The 16817-nt window shown below is 40.7% G+C and overlaps 2 protein-coding genes across 3 annotated transcripts in view; one reads left to right on the forward strand and one right to left on the reverse strand.

Annotated features, from left to right (window-relative positions):
* ORC3 (origin recognition complex subunit 3) overlaps positions 1-8607 on the reverse strand; it is a 35512-nt gene extending 26905 nt beyond the window's left edge. For both annotated transcript variants that reach the window (XM_058020868.1, XM_058020867.1), the window contains exons 1-4: positions 8512-8607; positions 6067-6121; positions 4267-4364; positions 291-435 (exon numbers count right to left, since the gene is read on the reverse strand). In XM_058020868.1, coding sequence (XP_057876851.1) covers positions 291-435; positions 4267-4364; positions 6067-6121; positions 8512-8535 — 322 coding nt within the window. In that variant the 5' untranslated portion in view covers positions 8536-8607. The remainder of the gene's footprint in view (positions 1-290; positions 436-4266; positions 4365-6066; positions 6122-8511) is intronic.
* Positions 8608-8832: 225 nt separating this feature from the next.
* Positions 8833-16817, forward strand: part of RARS2 (arginyl-tRNA synthetase 2, mitochondrial) — a 30285-nt gene continuing 22300 nt past the window's right edge. The window contains exons 1-6 of the mRNA XM_058019584.1: positions 8833-8909; positions 9579-9652; positions 10429-10534; positions 13412-13495; positions 14810-14907; positions 15988-16043. Of these exons, the coding sequence (XP_057875567.1) occupies positions 8871-8909; positions 9579-9652; positions 10429-10534; positions 13412-13495; positions 14810-14907; positions 15988-16043 (457 nt within the window). The 5' untranslated portion in view covers positions 8833-8870. The remainder of the gene's footprint in view (positions 8910-9578; positions 9653-10428; positions 10535-13411; positions 13496-14809; positions 14908-15987; positions 16044-16817) is intronic.

Consider the following 16817-nt stretch of genomic DNA (forward strand, 5'->3'; position numbering starts at 1 on the left):
GATCCAGGGACCTAATCAAAGTTATCTCCAGTGCCTCAGACAAAAAACCTGAAATCACTCCCAGCTGCTTAAGAGAGACCTGCAGGGGAGTTGTTGCCCTACTGGACAATGAACATAAACAAAAGGGGAAGGAGGTTTTATCTGACTTCCTTCTCCCTGCCCAAGCTCTTCTGTTGACATGTTTGAGGCTGATATTGCTCACAGTAATTGCTGGCACTCAGTAAGTTTCTTTGATGTGTCTGTGTGATTTAATCAGATGTACGTTACAAAAAATATCTTTAAAAAATTACCTAAGACAAGAGCTGCAGTAGGGATTTCTCTGAACTTCATCCTGCAAGTCCATTCTGTTGTCTTCTCTTGAAAGTCAGAATGAGACCGGCTCAAAAAACTCACCAGATTATCAAGCAACTGCTTATTCAAGTTTTCCTGTATTTGCTGCAAACAATCACAGAGAGAATTGATCTATAAAATGTGAAAACACCACTGCATTGTCCTTTTTCTACTCCTTTCCTGCATAATCTTTAACCCTTAAAACCCCAGGGTTTAAAATTCTCCTGTGATCTATAAACCACTTATTAATTGTGTGGCAAACAGTCATTTCCCATCTTGGAACTTCTGGTCAAGTGCCTCAAGAATAATTTGAAAAGCAAGTGAGCTTAACTGTGTTGTCACACCACAGGCTTTAAAGAAGGAGAAAAAAAACCAACATACTGACAAAGCCTCAGTGATGCAGACAGAAAAAAACAATAGAATTAGTTTCTGGAACAATGTTAATGGAAATTCCAATTCTTCTTTTTCACCTTACAAAACATATTTTTCTGAGAGATCTAAATGAGAGGAAATATTCTGCTCCTCCAAATCTAATTTGTGATGAAAGAAGTAAAAACAGTATTAAAGGAAATCATTAAGTATGTTTTATAGGAAAAATACTAAGCCACGTGACTCCAAGGTTTGCTACACTGTCTTTTGACATTCAGGACTGTTTTCAGGACTAATTTCATAAGCAGGAACATACAACAAGGTGACAGAAAGTGGGGGGGAGATAAAACTTTTAAAAGCAAATATATGTCAGTAGTATTTTGTGTTTCTTTTTTTAATCTGTGTGCCTTTGAAAATCTGTCCCTAAACCAAGATATGCTAGAACAGACAAAAACCCTCCTGTACTCTGAAGTTCAGGATATCAATATACACTCCAGAACACACACATGTCAGAAACAAGATTAAACCCTTGCTCCAAACAAAATCATCACCAAGATTTATTAGCAACAAAAAGTAACACACACAGCTGTGAAGTTGATTGTAAGCAAAGAGGCAAAGGCTGTCTCTGGCAGCATTAAAGAGGTCACTACCAAAGAGTGCCAGTCACATCTCCAGGAGATTGCACATGATGCCTGCTCAATAGCCTGAACTCCATTTCCATAATACACAAGGGCTTCTGTTGGTCTCCTAAACAACTGATAAAACTGTACACAAAGTGATTTTAGTCTTTTCATCCTCCACTTATTGAAAAATATTCTTCTGGCCTTTCTGATATTGATTGTGCAGCTCTGAACTCCCACCTGATAAATCCTATGCAACTCAGAACAAATTGTAACATGACATTTTGGAAAGGATTTACATCACCAGCATTATTGTAACATTTGTAACAATTCCTGTATTACCACAGATTCTTTAACAATCCTCTGAGCTTCTGTTTCAAATTCCATCAAACCCTATACTTCCTGTGATCACTATTGTTTTTGCTAAGCTGACCTAACAAGAACCTCAATTCATACTCTGCATGATTACAGTATATATGTATTTCTTACATTGTGCACTTGTGCCAATGGAATTCAGCCTGCCACAGCATTACACGTTTACCTAGCTTTCTAAAATACATCAGTCTTTTCTTGCAAAACAACTTTGTTACTAGCATTGTTTTAATAATGTTCCAGAAAGTTCACCAGGCTGCTCTGCATCTCAAGTGACCAAATCACTTACTTCCATGGCATTCCCACTGTGGAAAAGTCACAAGAACTGGAAATTCAGTTACTGCCATGACACCAGGTTTTGTCATGAGTAGTTGTTATGTGGTCTGAAAACCATTATCTTTATATTAGAGCAAAAATTACTGTGTTTTAGCCCTGCACTTGCTTTTTTGTTCCTAGCCCAGATCCTGGTAGAACAAATTCTCATCTCACAGCAGAAGAATGTTTCTGTAAGTCCTTGATGAGATTTATCATAAGAACATTTGCAAGGCCACTTCTGACACCAGGAGTCAGAACTGGGATACATTGCAATACTGAAACCAAAAATTCACCTTCCAAAAACAAGGGGTAGTTCCTGCCACACTTCTGCCAGCTTTTTAGTTGTGAGAAACATGAAAGGATGTCACAGACATCTTTTGTGAAAAATCCTTTCTTTAGGATTTTTCCTTCTTCTGGGAAGCTGAGGCCCAGAGAAAGAATGTAAACAATGGTTATCTGCTGCTGTGGATGTAACAGGTGCACCTGTGATTGGCCCATGTTCCATGTTCACAATTAAGGGCCAATCAAAGACAAGCTTTCTCTGGAACAGATCAGACAGAGCTCCTTTTGTTTATTCATTTCTTTTTCTATTCTTAGCTTAGCAGCTTCTGAACTTTTCTCTCTATTCCTTTTAGTATAGTCATAATGTAACTTATGTCATAAATTAATAAATCTAGCCTTCTGATCATGGAGTCAAGACTCTCATCCCTCTCTTCACCCCTGAGGAACCCTTGCAAAGCCTTGCAACAAAAGGATGTCATTACCAGTTGACAGATGGTGCTGTCACAACCACAGTACAGTTTATGATGGACATACAAAAGCCAAAAGTGCCTTGGAGGGCAAATCCTCTTCTGAACACCTCAGGCAGAGAACCAGGAAAACACCAGTGCAAACACAAGGCCTGCCAAAAAATCAGCAGGCAGCAGTGCCCTGGCAAAACCTTTGGAGAAAGTCCTGCTAGGCTCCCTTAGCATGCTACCAGAACCCCTAGAATAAAAGCCCAAGCCAGCAAGCCACATGCTTCCCACTAGGGTTTGAAAACACCTAATGAATGAAATCCTGACTAGCTAAAGCCCTCACCAACCTGGTCTGACCTCACAGATGATGCTGCTTTCAGGAGTTCACACTAGAGACTTTCTAAGGCCCCTTCCAACCTAAATTACCACACTATTTCAGATATGAGAACAACCATCAGCTCCATGTTTGCCAGCAACAGAATAAAAGGATGATGATTCAAAACTCAGTAGGAAAGTTATCACTGATACACCAGAGGCAGTATGAAAACAATTCTCTGTAGCAGCAGTAATAACTTCAGGTAATCTGCCCTTGGGCAATTCAAACTCTAAAAAAATGTTCATATCAATATGTCAGTATAGGAGGGATTGCCTTCCATCAGGAGGAGTAAGACCAGAAGAAAGTATCTGGAAAACTCCTAACAGCCTCAAAGAAAACAAGGGTAGGAACAAAATTAGAGGAATTTATGAGCTTAGCCCAAGGGTCCAGATTTCATGCTACATCCATCTGGCTTCCACTACACATCCCAAAATAAAATTTGGGAAAAAAAATTCTCCTAATGTCTACAGAGTCCAAGGGCAAGCAGAGGAATATGGAAAACTTGCCCAGAATCCATGACACTGAATAGAGGAGGGAAGGAAATCTCTGCTGTATGGAAGCAATTATTCATACTACAATGCAAGGCAGCTGGCTATAGGGACACAACAGCAGCTTCCATGTAACACACAGCAGTCAGGAGGCCACAGTTCAGCAGGAAATTAACTCTGACTCCATTCACACATCCATACTAATTCAACAGGCCATATTTGCAGCAGTGTCACTCCATATTTAACATCCATGAAGCTGTGTTCACATAAATCCATTGTGAATCCTGGGCTGCTGTGTATGAATTCTGGAACACTGAGGTCAACACCAGCCCAAAATCCTCAGAGGGGTGGCAAGCACTAACTGAACTAAACCAGCAGTATGCCAGGAGTTAATAAAGAAGAAAATTAGTAGGAAGAGAAGCTTAGAAGCAGCAGCTGGAAGCTGCAAAAGTGTACAGTTCTGTGGTTACAAGGAATGTGTACTTGAGGCATCTATTATTACTACTTTATATTCTGGACAGTCAATTTTTCTGCCCTCCCATTGCTTTAACTAACTGCCATACACTTTTAAGCATGTCAAAAAGATGCCCAGAAACAAAGAAGCAAGCAGCACTGTCACAAATGCAAAGCACCACTTTAGGGTGAGGCACAAGACTCACCTCTGTTTCAGATTTGATCTGGTTCCATAAAGACTGACAGGTGACAAAGCGTAGCTCAGTGTCCTCTGACTCATTGCTTGTGCATCTGAAATCATGAGCTGGAAATACAGAAAGCAAAGGAAAGCATAAATAAGCTCATGAAAACAAAGCTTTTTTCCTGAGAATAAAAAAGGGCCCAATTGTACATATATATTTCAGGGAGATGACTTTTCTCTTAAGCAATTAATTAATTGCTGGTATTTGGTAGAATAAGCAGAACAAGCAGAATCTATTACCCAAGTATGCAGGCAAAAGGTAAAGAAGAGGCTTCTATCTCAAGTTCTAGATAAGCTAAAGCCTAAATCAGAGCAAACAGCCTTTATTATTAAAGTGAAACAAACATCATCATGTTCTTGTTTCACAAAGCTTTGTGGGTCCACTTGGCTGCCATTCAATGGAGCAGCAGCAGTGGCTTCATCTCTAGAAAAGAGCCAGTTGATGAGCACAATCTCCTACAGCACTAAACCCACCAAAACAGGTCTGTAAATGACAAATGAGAGACATCCCTCCACCCCCATTTTCATTGTCTCCTCTATCACCTCATTTGTATCCCTAAGAAAAATCACTTAGAATACAGAACTAACTCTGATTTTACAGATATTAGACTTTTAGTTGAAGAAAATCCAGCCACCACATTATCTGGCAACATACCAAAGCATAATATCCTTTTTTCACTACCAAAACTCAAACTATAGGCACAGATGTCCCCAAAAGGCCTTTTGTGGGGTGTGACAGTATTATCAACTGTTGATGCAGAGAAGTTCCACAATTAAAACTTCCCATTGGGCAGAACTGGGCTTCCACACTGGACAGATGCACACCCAAGTTCAGGTTCCAGAACACCACTCTAACCAACTGCTGTGAAACTGTGTGCTCTGCCTCTCTCTTTTAGGGTTACTCCAGTCAAACTCATTTTTCCACCTCAAAGCATTTGCTAACTAGAACAATATGCTTAGTAGTTTATCCAAGCATGTCTAATCTCACAAAAACAAAAACATAATATCCAGTAAGGGGTAAAATTTCAATGTGGTCTAAGTGCATAGGCCTCAGTTGCTGCAACGACAAAGATCTGACTTCATTACTTTCCTCTCCATCTTTTTCATATAAATTGTCAACCCTTTTGACAGCTCTAAGGATGATAAAAGTAGTTTAACTTGGGAATAAAAACAGGAAGTTTCCCAACTGAGTCTCAAATAGCAATTATTTAAGATACATTAGAAGAGTCAGTCCTCAAATGAAAACATACACATCTAGAGAAAATGTATAGCAAATATTTGCTACCCACAGAAAATACTAGTGGACAGAAGCCACAAATGGCTTTTCTTCCTTCTTTTCCAAAAGAAACTTAGGCAAAATACCTAATTAATTTTGTACATACAATACAAAATGTGGGATTTAAGGATGAGATATAATTTCTAATTCCCACAACTTAAAAATGGCTCATTCAGACCTTCAGGTGAATTGTTTGTCTGTTAGCAAAACACTTATGGCAGCATGGTGAGGAGTAATCTTGTAAAAAAACATTGCAAAGACTAAGATGGCTACACAATCTTGATTGCTGGAGATGAGAAAAACCCAGCATTTACTCTAGCCAGTAATTTGCTTGCATTCCTCTGAAGAAATGAGTTTCCAGCAATCAAGCAGTAAGAGAAAACCTCACACAACCATCACAGAACTCATGATATGAACTCAATCAGATATGGTAAAGCTTTCAGGATTAACCCTTCTCAAAAACAGAAACATAAATGAAAATGTACTAACCTGTTTTATCAGACAATCTTCTCTTCTTGGTACTTGGTTTAAAAACAAAGCAGCCCTAGAGAACAGCAAAAAAACCCCAAACAGATTTCAATACAAGCATCAATCTGACTGGCTCCAGAGGCCACTTCATTGTTCTTTTATTTCAGTGCTCCATTAAACCAATAATTTGCACTGAATTGCCAGCCTCTTAAGAATATCAAGTTACACCTTGCCCCTTTGTATTTGTGTTTCAAGCTGGAACACTGGTGCAAGCAGTAACCCAGCACACTTGTTAGGAATTTTTTCATCTTTCCACTATGTTTTGCAATTCAGCCATCAACTGGGCCAGCAGCAGATTCTTTAAATGTCTTAAAACCTCCAACAGGTTTAGAATGAAAAGGAAATTATTCCCTGGGGACACATCAGTACGGTTCTCTCAGTACAGTTTCAGTTAAATAGAAAACAAAAGGTAAGAGGCAGAGATTAATGGAAAACTCAATCCAGAATAATGCAATGAGCATTATTAAGTCACTTACAAAAGGAAATTACATGCCCAAACCACAGTGAACTGCATCTCAACTCAAAAAGAAAAGTAGGTGGTTAGAAGCAGAATGACAAATGGCTGGGAAAAGGTTCATGTAAAACCCTCTGTTCCAACAAATTCCTGTAGAGAGAAGTAATCTCCCAGTTAGACCTATCACATCACTCAAGTATTCAGCTTTGAGTTCTTGGAGATTTTTTTCATTTTCTTCTACAAAATCTGGAATTTCTTCCCCCATCCTCTCTACAGAAGTTCATCTCTTTTGAAGAGTTATTGCACTGCCCAACTCTCATGTGAGGTTCCTGTGCTGCAGCAGGGGGGAAGGAACACCTAAGTGCTGGAAATAAACAGACTGATTCAATCCCATATTTCTCAATGGAGATGCTTACACAAGGATTGCTGAACTCAACCTAGCACAGTCCAGCCACTAGAGTAAGAATGATGTAGTGAAAATCAAACACTAGAGGTGTGTTCAGTTTTGATCACAGTCACCAGTATGTTGAGGGACTTCAGACATGTTATTTTCTTTCTTCCACAAGTAAGAAACTGGAGTAAAACACCAATATTTATACTGACCCTCTCTGAAAAACAGCCTCATGAACTGGAGATGCCTTCAGGCACATTCCATTTAACCACCTGTATTAAGGACCATTTGAAAAACAGCTGGAGAAGAGCAGTGGTTATTCTACAAGTGCTAAACACTCTGGAACAATTCCATTGCAAAAAGGTGTCCTACAGATTTATCTGTGCTGCTGCATGCACAGATGGATTGGCCACAGGAAGTATAAATCATATACAAAAGAGAAGAGTGGATGCTTAATCAAACCAAACACAAATGCTGCTGAATGTCTTGCAAGCATTGGCTTTTCCACACCATTAAATGTGGCAGAGAATAAAACAGAATAAAACTAGAATATCAAACTGCAAAGAAGTATTACACATAAGATATGGGAGGCAAGGTGAAGGGATATGATTCACTGCCAAACTAGCAGGCAACAGCCATTGTCAAAAGTGAAATCCAGCTGTTTCAGATTAACTCTTCGGTTTGTTTGGAAGCACTTCACTTCTGGAAGCAACCACCTGCACAGTGCCTTCCACACCAAAAATGCAGCTGCATATCTCAACCCAGTGAAAAACACGGGAGGGGCAGGAGTCTTCCTGTGCTGATAAACACGCTGGGAACCACTGCTGCTGTTCACTGTATGACCAAGCAAGAGATGAAGTAAGTGTTTCAATCCAACATTTCAAGTCTCGCTACTCATTGATGCTCTGATGAAAGCACTATCCCTACTGCCCGCTCTGAACACAGCCCACATAAAAGCGTTCAATTCGGAAATACCAAGGCAATAGCAGATATTTAACACTACGTGTGGGGGACAGCACTTTTAGCTCTATTTCTTGGTTGAATTAGTTTTGGGGCGGGGGAAGCAATGAGTACGGCAGCAAGCAAAGCCACCAGACTCCACCTGGAAGCGACAAAACCTTCAGCCACAACACCCCAGGCTCTGTTCTGGGTGAGATTCACCCCAAGCAGGAAAGGGTTTTGTTGTGGAAGGCAGGCAGGTGACACTGCGGGGTCCCTCAGCACTCACGGTGTGACTCTAGGGCTGGCGTGCAGGGACAAGCGCTGCACTCCATGGTCCTTGTGGCTCCCTTCCAGCCCAGGAAACGCCGTGACCCTGTGGGACTGCGGTGAGGACAAGCGAGGCCGGGCAGGGATGAGGAGCCAGCAAGGCTTTGGGAAGGGCCGGGCAGCGCAACAAGGCAAGCGGGAGCCTGGGCACCAGGAGGGAGGCGGGAAGGGCAGCGGCGGGAGGAGGCGGGAGGAGGAGCAGGCGCAGGAGGCGGCGGAGCCCGGTGCCGCGGGTCCGGCTCCACAGGCCGCGCTGCTCCCTGGGGAGCCCTCCAATGTCTCCGCTGCTCACCTTGGAGACGGAGCACGTGCTCATGTCGCCCCGCGCCCGCCGGTACCGGAGAGCAGCAGCGGCGGCAGGAGGAGGATGAGGAGGAGGAGGAGGAGTTCCCGCGCACGCGCGCTCCCGACGCACCGCCCCCTCCCTGCGCGTCCCCGCGCCGCTGCCCCACCCCCCCCCTTTCCCAGAGCAATGGTACAGCCCACTCTGCGCTGAGCCGCGCGATTCCTCCACCCCCAGCGCAACCAATGGCCTCCTACTCCCCCTGTAGCCTGAGAATGGTACGGCCCGGCCCGCCCCTGGGCGGGCGGAAAGGAGCGGGGAGGGGGGGAATAAGGGGCGGCTGTGGAGCTTCCGCCGGCGGTGTGGCCATGGCAGCAGGTTCCTTCCGGAGGAGCATTGCTTCCCAGGTACGCCCCGCTCCTTCCCACAGCTGGCGCGGAGCGGGAGTGCCCCCTGAGCCAGGCGTCCCCTCCGTGTCCTCAGTACGGGTCCCCCCTGCCCGGGCGGCTCGTAGTGGGCGCGACCCGCGGGCGCGGGCTGGGGCAGCGCTGTGGGCTCGGCAGGGATGGATGGATGGATGGATGGAGTGAGGGATTGCCGCCGTCCCTGGAAGTGCTCCGGGCCGGAGCAGTGGGCTCTGAGCAGCCTGGCCTGCTGTGCAGGGTGACCCTGCACATGGCAGGGGTTGGAACGAGATGATCTTTAAGGTCCCTGCTAATTCAAGCCATTCTGTCATTCCGTGACTACTTCAGTCCATAAGTATCCCCTGGGCTCGGTATCCCCTGGGCTCGATGGTCCCATGAGGTTCGATGGGATCCTTCATGAGGAAAAAAAATCAACTTTCTGTGGTGTTTTGCCTTGCCTTTTTTCTAATGCTCCTTTAACACCTCTTAGGTTTCTGTGTTATTGTATTGTCCCATAATAGTTATGAAGTCTTTGCTGTTTTTTACCTGAGCATAAATTAGATTTCAGGTTAAAAGGTGTATCCCCCGTGGGTATTTAAACAGGGAGCAGTATTTTTCCTTGGATCTTTGTCTTTTTGTTTAAGTAAATTTTTTCTTCATTTTTCATTTTAGCTTTCAAAAGTTTTGGATCTACCACCAGAGTATTTAATAAAGTCCATATCTGCAGTTCCTGTCTCCAAAAAACGGTAGTTGTTTACATTTTATCTTAAAACGTTGGTCATGTTTTATTATTTTATGTCGTGCCTATTATTGCTAAAGCTTAACAAGACTTTAGGGGAAAAAATACAGGCAAAAACCCCAGACCATTTATACCAGTGTAATTATAAGACAGTTCAACTGAATTAAATCCTTTTTTTTTTAAAAAAATCTCAAAGTAAATATAATTGCTTACAAGCCTGTACAAATTACTGGCAGTGCATGGATGGCAAACGCTTCAACACTGATGATCTGAATGTGCAACTGCTTAGAGCCAATGTGAAGTTAAATGGGGTTTTTTTTTCAGTGTCCTGCTCAGGAGTTGCCATAATGTTAGCAAGTAAATTTTATTTATTCATGAGCATGATGTTTGCTTATTCTGATGGTGTTCTCACCATGTCTACTTTCTGATTGTATTAGAGCAAAAGTGATATTTGGCCTTTTAGTCCACCTTTCTAAATATAGTGAATCTTCTGATATTTGTGGCTGGGTTATGCTTGGCAATTGCACTTGTCATGTGTAGAGTCAGGTTGGATCTGCCTGATGTCCCAAGCATTTCAGCAGGATTTTTTCTGATTTTCATATGTTGGTTTTTTTGTTGTGTTTTTTTTTTGTTTTGTTTTTTTTTGGTTTTTTTTTTGTTTTTTTTTGTTTTGTTTTGGTTTTTGTTTTTTTCTTTTTTTTTTTGTTTTGTTTTTTGTTTGTTTTTTTTTTTTTTTTTTGTTTTGTTTTTTATTTTTGTTTTTTGTTTTGTTTTTTTTTCCAGGCACGTTGCTGATTTCCAGCTCTCCATTGCTTCCCTAATAGAAAACAGTTCTGGAGATTGCTTAGCACAGGACCTGCATCTTCAGGCTCAGCAGCTTGCTGAAAGGGTATGCTCATGAATTCATCACATATGATATATATGCAATAATGAACTTGCAGACTAGAGGTGTAAGGGGCATAATAAGATAAAAAAGTATTCCTTCTGCAAGCATCTGTTTGGGCCAGAGTAGTTTGATGGCTGTACTTACTGTGTGTGTACACAGCATCTTCACAAAAATTGGAGGAGCAGCTTTGGTGAAGGGTCTTGTGAAATTGTTGTTTTCAAACAGTTTGAAATAAACAGTGCTGGTGAAGTGAGGTGGGTGTCTAAAGGTGTGCCATGGTCTGTGCTGCTGCCCAGCACTTGAGGAAGAAGTTCAGCGTGTGGTAGCTTGGAAAACCAGCCTGCAAAACCCAGCTCTGGCAAGCCAATGGATAGAGTTGGCCTCTGGGGCAAACAGGCCTTACTTTCAAATCCTTATCTGCTTGAAATTGAGTTTTCTTGGAACAGCAGTTATTTCAGGTGTGCCAGTTTGGGAAATGGCAGTAGCTGGGGTGTTAATACTGAAAAAAGGACAAATAAAACCAGTTGTGCTGCTGCTGAGGAGCTAAACTATTTCTCATGCCACTGAGAAACTATTTCTCTTCTTCACTGCTGAGGTGTTGAAGTTATCCATGCCTTGGATCTGTTCTAGCAAGATAAATATTCTGCCTCGGGTGGAAGAAGACCTGACAATGCTCAGATACACAAGCAAAAGTTCTGAAACAACTGAAAGATTGTCTAGAAACATGAAATAATTCACGTTGCCAAGGACCTCAGGAAGTTATCTGTTCCCATATCTTCCCCAGTGCAGGTGTTTTGGATGAAGTTGAAATCCAATGAGGTTTTAAAAGCCTCCAAGGATTTGTCAGCCTCCCTCTCAATCTGTTTCAATGACTGTACCATCACAGTACAGTGATGATATCACATTTTTTTTCCCTTGTGTGTCATTTTAAAACCATCTGCTATTCCCAGTGTTAAGGAAGCTGCAAGTTTCCTCCCTGCTTTATTGTTTGTGGCTCAGTAAATAATCCTGAAACATTTGTTAATCCTGAAACATTAACAAGCCCCTACAGCTTTACATGGAGGAGCAATTTCAACAGTAAAGAACAGACCATCAATACCAGCCCCTAAACTAAATAGACTATGCCAGCTGGACAAAGGAAAATAAAAATCCTTCATCTCTAAGGAATGGTTTTTTTTTATTGGGGGGTGAATAAGTGAGATGCATTTAGTTTAATTTGTTTAGAGTGGTCATGTCATCTCCAAAGAAGGTAAGCAGCGTTTAAACTAGCAAAATATAACCATGTATCAAAAACTAGCAGAGAGACAGGAAAATGCAGGCAGTTACTGGTTTTTGTCATGATAAACAGTTGATGGAGTGCCTCAAGGTTCAACAGAATGCTCTTAGTTACTTCTGAGGAAATGGGCCACAATATTTGAAATCCAGGGGTTTAGGTTAGGCAGAAAGAGATGGAAGTTTTTCCAGTTGACTTAAACAATAGGGCCTTGAGACAATAGATGAGGCAATGTGCTCTGAAGTACTGAAAATTGGCTTTTAGGAAGTCAGAAGGGCCTTGTTTCTGTGGGCTTTTGATTTCATTTGGCTGGCTGGTTCCTGATTCATTTTTGTACTGTTGCTTCTTTGTGGAGGGGACGTTGTGTTGGGTTTTTAGTGCTTCTGTACTGCACAGTGGCATCCTGGTCCAAGCCTTGGGCACAGGGACATCTGGGTACTGAAGGACTACAGGGCATTTGGAGAAGAGGTGTTAAAGCTGTGCAGAGGATAAATGAGCACTCTTATTAAAGAGATAAAAACTACTGATGTGACAATTGACAGATTATGGGGAAAACCTTTATCAGAACAAATGTTGTGGAGAAAGTCCAGTGGGTATTTCTGTTTTCTCTCTGCCCCATAAGTAGAAAGGACCATTTGTAAAACAGTAAGGTGGAAAATTCAGTGTCAACAGAGTAAATGTTTTTTTCATTTGGCTTGGGAGTTAGCATTGGAATTTGTTGTTAGCAGAATTTGTGAAAATAAAAGAATTTCAAAGCTAGCTATGATTTCTCCTGGGCAGGTCACTGTCTAAGCTGGAGACCTAGCATGGGGGTACAATTTCCTCTTCATGGTGATGAGCTTCTGTAGGAGTGTAGCTTGCCTCTCTCATAGATACTGACTGAGTGAGAAGGTCATTGTGTCATATTTTTATATGCTTTCCATCCCTCTTCCTTTTTTAGACAACTTCTTGGCTATGAAAGACAGCTAGTTTAATAAGAAACTCAGACCTGACAGGTTGAGATCCAAAGCTCTTGTCCTGTGAAAAGACCCAAATTCCTGTTGACATTAGGTGTTGGTTGGCCAAATATGCCAGGTTCAGAATTTTCAAGACATGTGCCTTATGGAAATTGTACATGAAATTTTTCATAAATTGGCCTTTTATACCTTTATTTTGTGACATGGGGTGCCACAGAATGTTGTCACTTAAATTTTTTGTTTTGTTTTGTTTTTTTTTTGTTTTTTTTTTTTTTTGTTAAGTGCTGGCAGCTACTGTGTAAGTTGTCAAATGTATCTCAGCTTTTGTCTGTACAAAGAGTTCAGCTACTGCTCCCAATCAAAAGGAAGCCCAGACTGTGCACAGGCAGGGTTTGAAATGGAACATATGTGTGGCATTTCAAGCTGAGTTGTATTCAGAGCTTATTAAGCATGAATGGAAATAATACAAAAATAATACAATTGTCCCTCTTCCAACAGCATTGATGAAATGATCCCTTTATGATTGCTTCAAACAAATAAATAACATTTAATGTTTACACTGGATTAAATTAGTATTCACAGTGGATTGAATGACAGTTTTCCAGTTCACCTGTTCTCATTTCAAGTTTTTGTTTTGTTTTATTCTCTTAGCTACAATGTGATTCAGTAGTGAGTGCTATCAGCGCTGGTCCAGGGACAGTGAATTTTACAATAAACAGGGAATTATTGGCAAAGGTGAGTAGTGTCTTTTAAGTGCTTTAAGGTAAAAATAACTTTTCTCAGTACAAAACTATAGAATACCTACTATTCATTGTCTCTTAGGAAGATATTTTCTATGTAAAATTGTCCTTCACAAGTTTTCCCTAAGGATCCCTGTTGCTGATTTGTTATGTAGGCCTAGAATTTGAAATAAGAAAGTTTTCTCTTGTGAGGAAACAATGCATCTGCTGTTCACTAATAATCATAACTCTTCATTTTCATCTCTCTCTCTGCTTTAAAATGCAGGCTTATTTACATCTACTTTGAATGTTTACACTGTACAACTCAAAAGTTTTCATCTTGTGAATATTCTTGGTTTTGTCTGACATAGAAGTATTTTATAGCAGATCTTTGATTATGCACTTTGCTGGAAAAAAAATCAAGGGGAAAAACATCCCAAAGGGAAGATGTATTCCTCAATATCCTGACTGTAGTATGCATATACATTGTAACCAAGCCAATGGCTGTGAGAGAATTGGTCTGTAGGTCAGTTTTGTGTATGTGTCTAGCTTGCCTTCTTAGGTGTCATAAGAACAGAATTTTCAGGTGCTGTTTCTTCAAAAAATAGCTATTGCAGAAAAACTTTGAAGTGATTTTTTTGAGTGAGAAAAATTTCTACTGAATGAAGTGAGATTTCCACTTTATTTCACTTTGTTAAGGCTTCTATTATCTTCAGGAAGCTTGTCCAGCTTCATAGATTAGGTCTGTGGTGCATTGGCCTGTGTGACCTTTGACATTTCAGTTTATGTTGGTGCTATGAGCACATTACTGCCAAAACTCACACAAACTGTCTTGAGGAATATTTTAAGGTATTTTACACAGCCTGCAGACTTTCAAAGCAAACATATTTAGTACATATCATTCATACTGGCCTTACAGACTTGCAGGTGGGAGGGAGAAGGAAGAATTGTTTGGACACATTAGGGTGGAAGAGTTGGCTTTTTTTGGCAGTAAAAGAGTAGAAGGTTTTCACAAAATTTAGTCTTAATTTTCACTAGAACTTTGCCTACAGTTTCTCTCAGATTTTTTATTTGATCAGATAACAGCTTTCTAAAGTTAGTGGCATTTTTATCTGTGGATGAGACCTTGTTTGCTTGGCAAACCAGCAGTCTAATTACTAATGTGAATGAAGGATGTGGGATCAGTCTCCTTTGTGGCTGGCAAAGAGTTTTCCTTGTGATGCTTTCTGTTGATGAAACTCTTTTGTGTGACTGTGTTGTTTTTGGTTTTTTTTGTTTGTTTGTTTGTTTGTTTTGTTTTGGTTTTTTTTTTTTTTTAATTGTGCTTTAGACTGTGCTGCAGCAGGTGTGGAGAGATGGCTCAAAGTATGGAGTAAAAAGTGAACTTTTCTCTACAGTTCCCAGACAAAAGGCAGTGGTTGAGTTCAGGTAAGCACATCAGAGGGGTCCTTTGAGACAAGTGCCTTGTCTGCTGATTGGTATTTTCTGGTTGACATTCATTGCTGTAAAGTGGGATGCCTGTGGTGTTAAACCATATTAACCAATATTATATTTAACTGTATTTGGCACTCTGATATATTCACCAAGTAGAATATAAATTATATTCAGGGAATTGAGGCTTTTTCTCAGAACATGTTTTTAGTATTTAAGGAGTTCATGCCTTACACAGCCTTCCATTAAGAATGTTCTCATTTAACACAGAGTAGCATTCAGTTTTTAAGAAAGCTTCTTTTTATCTTGTTGTGAAGAAACAAAATCTGAATTTCCAGGCAGTAATGAATTTCTTTTAGCACCTTAATCCCTTCTTCCCTGACTTGTTAAAGCAGGCAGGTATTTGTTAATTGCAGTCCCAAAATTTTTTTCCAGTACAATTTTGTTGACTATCCCCTACTCATGGAATGAAAAGTGGCTGACTCTGATTTTTATGTATAAATATTTTTGTTGAGTAATATTCCCTGTGCAGGCTTTGATAGTTGTAGAAAGTAAGAACTTGGCATTAATTTGGAGGTTGAATTTTCATAACTGAACTTTCCTTTTTGTTATCTGGGCAAAGCATTGTGTAGAGAGTTGGTTTTTTGTTGTTGTTTTTCTTTGTGGGAGTGGGCATTGCTGGAAAGATGTAATTTTGGTTACTGATCCTTGTACACAAAATCTCTCACCCTGGTTTAACTCTGGAAAAGACATGAGGAGAATGATCCATATGTCCAAAACTTGTAAAAAGTGAAGATTTTTGGTTTTTTTTCACCAGCACAGGTGGGCTTTGGTTAGATTTTTTTTGTTGTTTGTGGGGTGGTTTAATCACAACACTGTTAACTGATACTGGAGGGAAAGCTGGTTGGATAGGAAAACTTGCTGTCTAGGACAGATGCTAATCAGGGAATCTTATGGGAAAACTGAAAATGGAGCTTTTACTTCAGCTCTTCTAGAAGCACGAGTTGAATTCTTTTAACTTGGTGATCTGGCAGTTCTGTCCACTGAACAAATGTTACTTGTTGAAATCTGTTACAGCTCCCCTAACATTGCCAAAAAGTTTCACATGGGACACCTGCGTTCCACCATAGTAGGTGAGTGTGCGTTTGCTGCCTCCTGGAGGGCTGCTCTGGTGCCTGCCTGGCTGGGCAGGGAGCACTGCTGGCACCTCCCTGCTCGGCTCTGAGGGGCCCTGGCAGCCTCCACTTGCTGATTGGAACCTTTCTGCTCCTTATGCAGGGAAGTGAAGAACGTGCTGTGTTGCTGGCAGATTTATGAAGTCCCACATAATACAGTTTTATGACTGTGCATATTAAATGAAGTAGCTTAAAATTGGCCTTCAAAGACACCCAAGGCAGTTTTCATTGAGATGTTAGGAGAGTCCTTTGAATTTTAAATTCTCAATTTGTACTGGACTGCAGAGCACTTCAGGTCGTTGTGTCTTGGTGGCTGTCCTGCAGAAAGCTTGCTTTTATATGCTAATTACTTTATGCCAGTGTTACTGAGACAGTTGATGTAATTTCTAATAGAATGATTAATAAATTCCTTGTGCAGTGCTCTAATAGTATATGGAAAATTGTATTTGTCCCTCATTTCCTGATCTCACAATAAAAACTAGTAGGTTGTGGCAGAAGATCCTACAAAATCTGTGTATCTAAATATGTATCCATTTTAATTATACTTAATTAATCATTTATAGTTATTAATTATGTCAAGTAATTGCTTCTTCCATGGACAGATAGTTAAGTGAAATGATGTGTTTTGGGGTTTTTTATGTTCCATTTCTGGATCTTTTGTTACATTAAAAAAGCCTCTTTCATAAGTAGTTCTGTAGAGCAATGTTTGTCCCAGAGTAAGACAATTAATTA

This window comes from Melospiza georgiana, chromosome 3 (genome assembly GCF_028018845.1).
Source record: "Melospiza georgiana isolate bMelGeo1 chromosome 3, bMelGeo1.pri, whole genome shotgun sequence".
Taxonomy (NCBI): Eukaryota; Metazoa; Chordata; class Aves; order Passeriformes; family Passerellidae; genus Melospiza; species Melospiza georgiana.